The sequence below is a fragment of the Mirounga leonina genome, unplaced genomic scaffold (assembly GCF_011800145.1).
Source record: "Mirounga leonina isolate KUSES-001 unplaced genomic scaffold, KU_Mleo_1.0 Mir_166, whole genome shotgun sequence".
Classification (NCBI taxonomy): Eukaryota; Metazoa; Chordata; class Mammalia; order Carnivora; family Phocidae; genus Mirounga; species Mirounga leonina.
The window spans coordinates 15,466,466-15,475,189 of NW_023270418.1; the positions used below are offsets into that span (position 1 = coordinate 15,466,466).

Consider the following 8,724-nt stretch of genomic DNA (forward strand, 5'->3'; position numbering starts at 1 on the left):
TACTTTTTACAGACACTCGGAGATGAAGTTCAGCCCTTCTCACTTGATGAAGAATTTGATTATGACGCTGTGACGCTAACTCCCAAGTTCACTCCTGCAGAGATGGATGCGATCACAGAACTATCCAAGCAAAAGAGAGAGATCACCAACACAGACTTAGAGGAACCCCACAGTTGATTCACCGAGACATCTTGGTGTTAATGTTTATTTTGTTGTTATGCAAGCAACATTAGAATAAAAGGTAAACCTACTATAATTCCCTTTGTCGAAATTTACTTGTGCATTAATTGATCAGAGTTATTTGTCAAGAGGGAGATGTAAGTAACAAGACCAAAGAGATCTGTACACTTATAGGATTCTCTGCTGTCATATGTTGCGGAATCCCATGGCAGGCGAGGGGAGATGGAGGTGGCAAATGGGGATAGGAAGCAACAGCTACAGAAGGTTCATTTAAAAAAAAATTTTTTTAAATCTGAGTATAGTTGACACAAAATGTTACATTAGTTTCAGGTGTACAACATAGTGATTTGACAAGTTTATACCTTATGCTACGCTCACCACAAGTATAGCTGCCATCTATATTCCCTAGGCGGTGCCTTTATTCCCCTGACTGGAAGCTTGTTATCTCCCACTCTCCTTCACCTATTTTGCCCGTCCCCTCAGCGCCCTTCCCTCCGGCACCCCACTTTAGTTTCAGCTATTCCGCCAGGGCCCCCTCTGCTCGGAGAGCTCAGGGACCTCCCAGCCCGCACGCTGCCTCAGCTCCGGCCTGCCTGCCAGGGCACCCCCTGCGCAGAGTGCCCTGGCATACCCTGGCTTGTGCCCGTTTCAGCTTCAGCCATCCTACCAGGGTGCCCACGGGGCACAGAACAGAAGGGTCCATTTTGGTGACAGCACAGCAATTAGGTAATGTGGGGTATTGCAACAAAGACTGGAAACATCATCCTCCCTCCTAGGGGGTAAAACACTGCAGCACGCAGAGACGAACTGACAGCATGGGGCCGTCACTGGTCCCAGCTATCCAGAGACTGGGCTGTGAATGTGCGTGCTGAGAGGCTGGGCTTCTAGAATTGATTGGGGAGAGGCTCCGCTGAAAAAGAAGGCATCTGAGAATTGATTATATGTCATATATTAAATTCTTGTACTTTGTGTATTGCCATTAAGCCATGATAGTTACAAAGTACCAGGAATGATGTCTGTCTCCAGCAGCTTAAAATATAATTTAAGAAGGCAAGGCAGGTAGAGAAGGTAACTGGAGGATGTGGAAGCATATTATAAAGTGCTCATTGTGAAGAATACCCATGAATGTGTTAACAGAAGGAGAAAAGAACAGTGCAGGCACTGAAAAGGGGGGAATAGTAGGTATGAAGTAATTTTCATTATTAAAGCAATCAGTAACAAGTCAAATGTGCATAGGTTTAATGAGTCTTCATGCAGGCCTGTGCTTCTGTATGCCACTTACATTCCTAACAAAGGACATTCTTGATTTAATGTCACAGAGTCAAGTGATTTCCACATCTGTTTTTCTGCATCTAGTCAACAAACTTTCATAAAACACTGTTTTCGTGCCAGGCCTTAAACTAGGCAATGGGGAGGAGGTAGTAAATTAGACATGGTCTGGTTTAGTTCGGAAGACAGATACATACACTAATTTCAGCAGGGCCACGCTGTCCAATGAACCGCCACTAGCTGCGTGTGGCTGTTGAGCACTTGACATGTAGGTAGAATGACTGAGGGACTGATTTTTAAATGTTAATTTTACTTTGATGTGAAATAAAAAGGTAATGTAATGTACAGCATGGGACATGTAGTCAAAAACATTCTATTACCTTTGTAAGGTGACAAGTGGTAGGTGATTAGACTTATTGTGGTAGCCATTCTGCAGTGTGTAGGAATGTCAAATCCCTATTTCATACACCTGAAACTAATACACCATTTGCCAATGACAAAGAAAGAAAGGGCCCAAGTCTTTTTTTAGAAAGTTGATATTTGATACGGTTATTATAAAACTTTCAAGTATACATTTGAAACAATGTGGGTCTGGGAATCTATTTTTTTCATCTATAAATTTTATGACAGGTAAATACAGATCAGTTATTTTTGATGACAGCTTTAGTACCTAATTTAAAGTATGCTATAAATGTGAAATACACTTTGGATTTTTAAGAATTAATATGAAAAATCGTAGACTATCTTATTATATTTCTTGTGTGGATGACATGTTGAAATGATATGAATCAATGATTATGGATATGTCTGGTTAAATAAAATGTATTATGAACATTCACTGATTTCTCTTTGCCTTTTTAGTGAGGTTCTTAGAACATTGAAAATTCCACACATATCATGCATATTTGTATTTGCCAGCCCCGCCGTAGGGGGCAGCCTGTGTTGGAAGAGTGGTGGGCACCAAAAGCTACTGGGCAAAGTGAGTGGAGTTATTTAATCACGAATGGAGAGCTGGGAAATCTTCATCGAGGGGGTGATATTTGAGCTGGCTCGGGAGCAATCAGTAGGAGTTTTTGGTTGGACGCTGTTGGAATAGTTTGTGTGGGAGATGATAAGAGCTCAAATTAAAGCAGCGGAGGTGGAGGGGGAGGGCATGGATCTGATTAGAGATTTGGAAGTAGAACAAGCAAGGATTATTGATCGATACGATGTGGGAATGAGAGAGCGTCTGAGAGGTTAAGACAAGATTTTAGCACAGGATCTATATACACACTGCCTTGAGGACAACACATTGTGTTCTAATTGTTCACAAGACCAGGGACTCTCTTCTCTCAGCATATATGCAACATTTTGGTATTGCGAATAAAGAAAAGACTTTGCCCTTTTTAAGACATCTCAATTTTATGGACTTAAATAGTTTTATAATAGAAAAAAACACACAACTATCTTTCTAAGTGTTTAAAAAGAATTACATTTTAGTGGAGTGTTTTATGAACCAGCCAGGCTAAATGGCCGGCGGAGGACGTTACTGCAGAGCATTCTGTCTGTTTAGCTTCTGCACTAGATTCTGGCTTTATTCCTTTTGGCATTTTGATTCCTGCATTATTTGGGGCAATTGTACATTACAGCAAAAGTGACACTGGAAAATGGGCTCCTTAAAGCCTTTGGGTGAACTAGTTGTGTCTTAGTTGTACCGTTAGTCTTCCCCTAACTAGCAAATACTCCTCCATGACTTTCAGCTCCGTGGGTCCCTTGAATCGATGTCAATGGTTTGTCTTACATTGGCTGGCAAACCCTAACCAAGAGCCTTTAGAGGAAGCCTGCACTTACATTGATGGAGAATGCTTACCTGGATTAGGTAGTCGCATCAGAGGTAAGACTAATAAGAGCAAAGGAGAAGGAGAAGCACTCGAGGAGGGGAGAAGGTGAACATTTTAAAAGTGTCCCCTCACGCCTGCAGCACCAGTCCGGGCTCTTCAGTGTGGTGGCAGGCTGAGCAGTCTTACTCTTTCAGGATCCGTCTGATGTGGAGTGGCACAAGGAGAAAAAAATAGTCAGATCTGATCTTGAATTTCCCTGATTCCTTCATCAAGAATTCTCTTTTCTTTTGCCACAAACGTGATAGAATGTATCCTCATTTAGAAAAAGAAATTTTCGGGTGCCTGGGTGGCTCAGTCGTTAAGCGTCTGCCTTCGGCTCAGGTCATGATCCCAGGGTCCTGGGATCGAGTCCCACATCGGGCTCCCTGCTCTGCGGGAAGCCTGCTTCTCCCTGTCCCGCTCCCCCTGCTTGTGTCCTGCTCTCGCTATATCTCTCTCTGTCAAAAAAATAAATAAAATCTAAAAAAAAAATTAAAAAAAAAAAAGAAAAGAAAAAGAAATTTTCCGTATGTGTTCAGTGACTGTAAGGTTGAATTAACACGGAAAAAAGATAGTTGAAAAAAATTTCATTTCTTTTGTTTGTTTCTTGGCAGTTGATGGTGAGTGAATATAGTAGCATTTTATTAAGTCTTATTATTAAGTCTTATTAAGAATTTTCTAGGGGCGCCTGGGTGGCTCAGTCGTTAAGCGTCTGCCTTCGGCTCAGGTCATGATCCCAGGGTCCTGGGATCGAGCCCCGCATCGGGCTCCCTGCTTGGTGGGAAGCCTGCTTCTCCCTCTCCCACTCCCCCTGCTTGTGTTCCCTCTCTCGCTGTGTCTCTCTCTCTCTCAAATAAATAAATAAAATCTTTAAAAAAAAAAAAAGAATTTTCTAGAAAAATATTTCTCCATAGGTGAAGGGAAATCCATACTTCTGACCAAGGCCTGCCCAGCCCTTACATAATATGGCCCCTGCTTACCTCTCCAACCCCATCTTGAACTATCTTCCTCATTTTTTGTTATGTTATGACCAGTTGCTATTTCTTTTTCTTTTTCAGACTCACCACCTTGTTTCCACCTCCAGGCCTTTTACTCTTGTTCTTCTTTCTGCCTGGTCTCCTCTGGCCTTTGTGTGGCTGGATCCTCTCATTATTCAAGTCTCAGGTGAAATGTATCTCCCCAGAGTCTCTCTCTGACCACCCCAGTCTAAAGTAATTTCTGTCTCACAACCGTCACCCTGTCACTGTGCGTCCCCTCACCTTGCCTTGTTTTATTATCAGATGCTCCCAGGAGGACATAAGCTGTAAGAGGGTATGGACTTACTCTTTTTATTGATGAAAAGGGCCTGGAGTAAAGTAGGTGTTCAATAAGCATTTATTGAGTGAATCAAGCCTGAAAGGATAAGCTTATTAGTTTGAATAACCTGGAGGTCCATTTCATCAAATCAGTTTGGTTAGACATATGTTGAGCAATTTTTATATATACCTTATCAACTTATATATGGGAATATACAAGTTCTTACTTCCTAGACTCGTGGTAATCTGATGGCCAATGCAAATTTGGGATGCCCAGCTTGACTGAAGAGAACTGTTCCATGTTCCACGTCCCTTCTTTTTCCCTCACCATAACCCCGTGGAGAGTTGAGAGAATCCTGGTTCACATGGGAGCTTCACCTACTTCTCAACTGCTCTTTGGAAATTTTGTTACGATCCCTTCCGTGAAAAATCCCATTCAGGAGCAATTCATGTGATACTGATAATTGCCAACGGTCTGCGTTAAGAAGTGGGGACTGATGACTAAAGCCAAACTGGGAAGGGAACAGAAAACAAGGCTGGAAGAGAGAGGTAGGAAGAGGGAAAGTTCCATTTTTGTATCTCTCTGTAAAGCAGAATCTTTTATCCGCTCATTCAAAAATGTTGATACTCCTGAGAGTCATCAAACTTGAGAGGTGTCTTAAAGTCCAATTCCCCTGTTTTCTTTATATTTTCATTTATTCTGAGAGCAGTGCAATCCACAGAAGCGTTTAAACAGAGGAAGGACATGGTCTGCCTTAGGTTTGAGGGGAGTTGGGTGGAAAGGGGGCTGGGCTGTATTGTCCTGGGGAGGGGTGGCCCTGGAGGGAGGGGGGATGCAGGGCCGGGCTCTGAAGGGCCTCTTCATGGTTTTCTCTCTGGAAGTGTATGCAACCTCGCTACCCCCATTTTTCTGAAAATGTAGGATGATATTTATTGACATAGATCTATTTTCATCCTTTGATCCTGGGCATTCCAGTAGCCTTTTAGTTTAGAAAACTATGTCCATAGTTCTGAGAAATTGTCTTGAATAATTTTTTGATTATTCTCTTCCTTCCATTCTCTTCCTCTTTTCTCTTCCTAGAATGTCCACATTTCAGATGTTGAACTCCTTAGATTGCTCTTCGAATGCACTCCCTCCTCTCCTATTTTGTACTCCCGTCTCTCCTGTTTTCCTCTTTTTGCTCTCTTTTCTGAGATTCTTTTCAGCTTTATCATCCACATCTTTTATCACAGTTGGGTGTATCATTTTCTTTTTTGAATTTTATACTATTTTTAAATCCATAAAACAGTCAAACCATTTCCATGAACAACAAAAGGAAAGACAAACACCAAGAAAGCACACCGTGCTCTGCCAAGAGTTGCATCGGGGTGAGACCATCAGAACCTGGAAGGTGAAGGTGGCGTGTCTTACCCTCGATCATGTCGAGAAGAGTGCTTCTTGATGGGGACCACTTGAACTCACTATGTTGAATGAACGAGCAGTAGGAAATGGCGTGAGATGTCAAGAGGGTCTTGGACATTCCTGTCGTGTGTAGCAAGCCTCAGGTGTGGACACGCAGTGGCTAGGATTCCTGTTCTAGGATCCTTGACGCTGAGGGAGGGGAGAGATGCCTCAGGGTGGTGGATCTCTGGCTGCTGGCCTTCAGTGTGTACAAGGCATTCGTGTGTCAGGCACGTCATCCTCTAACGTGGCTCCTTTTCCCCTTTCTGATGCTCCTGTTCCTGTTTCTGGCACCACACCGGTTGCCAGAGTTTTTGCCTCTGGCTGCCTTTTGGTTCCATTCCCTCTCCTGTATTCCACTTGCCGTTATTCAGGCCTGCGTTTTGTACTTGTCTTCTTCTGGGAGCCTTCTTCCTTCCCGGTTAGACCCGAATTGCCTCTGTTCTCTCCATTCTGGCTTGTTTTACACATTGCTTTCATATCCATCTTCATGGCACTTATCCTGTTTCAAAACTACCTCTAGCTGCTCACTGTCTACTTGCTAAAAACTCCTCACATTAGTATTCAAGCCGTGCGCCTCTGTACCCCCAGGAAGCAGACGAAACAGACCACACGTGGCCGCCAAGTGTTTCCTTCCACCTTCACGCTTCCCTTCCTACTGTTCTTTCTTTCTGGATGGTCACCCTTCATTTCTGCGCACTGAATTTCTGCTCAGCCTTGAAGATGTACCCCAGAGTTCACCTCCTTCATGAAGACTTCATTCTCCTACCCAGGTATAATTCCATCTTCCCCAGAACCCTGATATCATCTGTCACTTTCCACCTTGTATTGGTCGTGTGTACGTTTCCCTCCCATTCCTGAGGGCAAGCACCAAATCTCATCATTCTTGCATCTTTAGGAAGCACTGTCGCTTGAACATCATTGTTCTCCTCACAGGCATCGTGGACTTACAAAATCCGGGTTGAGTGCCCTAAAAATAGATCAGTTAAGATGTATTCATTCAACTAATATTTATCTAGTGTCTGCTTCCTTTGCTGCAGTTGGCTATAGAAACACATAACTAATGTCATGATTTATTAACCCATTGAATTTATGGTAAAGGAATGAACGCAAAATATCTGTACAAGCAAGGCCAGAATGTTGAGGTACTGAGATAACAACTAGAAAAAGTAATTCCATCCAGTACAAAAGTTGGGGGGGAACCATACCAATATGATTCTAATGTAAGTAAATTTTGCATGAATGGGTCTAAGAGGACACTTTAGTATCAAAATAATGGCAAGTCAGTAATAATGGTTATGGTACATGATATATAATTATAGTACTTTTTTTTTTTTAAAGATTTTTTATTTAATTATCTGACAGAGAGAGACACAGCGAGAGAGGGAACACAAGCAGGGGGAATGGGAGAGGGAGAAGCAGGCTTCCCGCCGAGCAGGGAGCCCGATGCGGGGCTCGATCCCAGGACCCTGGGATCATGACCTGAGCTGAAGCCAGATGCTTAACCGACTGAGCCACCCAGGCGCCCCAATTATAGTACTTTTCATGTCTATAAAAATGGGCAGTCTTACCAGAGAGTTTTGTTGTTGTTGGTTCTACTTCAGATGCCAGTAGATTATCTTCATTTTGTGCACTTAGTATATTGACATCCCTGTTAAGATTAAAAAAGTAAATCCAATAACTCTCCAAATTGTGTTAATATTGGCTATATTCTCAGAATAAATTAACATCAATTTTAGTTTAGATTGAAAGGTATTTTCAGAGGACAGCTTATGTGCAAGTGGCGGTAATGACGCTTGAAGTAATTAGGGTGTTTAACAACCAGGCAGAAAAAAACCACTAATTATTCTCCTCTTCTTCCCCCTCCATCCCCACCCCCACAAGGATGGGCAAACCTGGGAAGGATTTGAATCCTACACAGATTGGGGCATTTTTATTTGAAACTATGGGCTCAGATGCCTCTGCAAAAATGATTTCCTAAGTCCTTGGGTTTAAGAAGGTCAGTGTCTTGGAAAATAACAGTCAACTGACTCCTAAAGAGGCTTGAGTTCCTAAAGAATAGTTTATGCCTCTCTTTAAATCATTCGGTTATAGTGTCGTCCTGTAATTGATGCAGATTTGTATATATTTTCTATGTCCATGTACATACGTTATTTTGCAGTGAATCTGACTTACTTTCACATGCCAACAAATTCCACAGATTAGTCTATGTTGCCTTTTTGTGTTGCTGAAATGGAGTTTGTTAACCTTTTTCAGGAAAAAAACCCCACAAAAAACCATGCAGCGTTTGTTTTTATTCAGCTCTCTTCCTTTCTATTGTTCTGGCCTGTGGCTTTGCCTACAGCATCTGTATCTGCTTACCCCAGTCCACCAAGTGTAAGCATAAGGTAGACAGGTGCATGTTGCTGGTTGTGTTGTGTTTTAATAAGCCAAACAGCTGGCTGCTTGAGTGCAGGTGCACAGAGCTCTGGAGAAGGGCTTGCAGTTTAGGCCCAGCAGAAGAATATATGCAAGTTGCAGAGGAGGTCTGGGGTGTTGGCCTTGAGATGCTTTTGTGTGCAGAAACACTAAGGACATGTGAGCTTCTTACATGTCAGTGCTTGCGTAAAGTGCTGGTCATAGTATTTCCAGAACGTGTCGTCACTTACATAATGGCTTCTGTATTTGTCAGCCCAAACAA

At 42.6% G+C, this 8,724-nt stretch overlaps 1 protein-coding gene across 1 annotated transcript in view; it reads left to right on the forward strand.

The window, feature by feature from the left end:
- The window catches only part of IFTAP (intraflagellar transport associated protein), a 66,130-nt gene extending 63,843 nt beyond the window's left edge, over window positions 1-2,287 (forward strand). Inside the window, exon 7 of the mRNA XM_035012593.1 lies at window positions 13-2,287. Coding sequence (XP_034868484.1) covers window positions 13-177 — 165 coding nt within the window. The 3' untranslated portion in view covers window positions 178-2,287. The remainder of the gene's footprint in view (window positions 1-12) is intronic.
- Window positions 2,288-8,724: the final 6,437 nt, after the last annotated feature.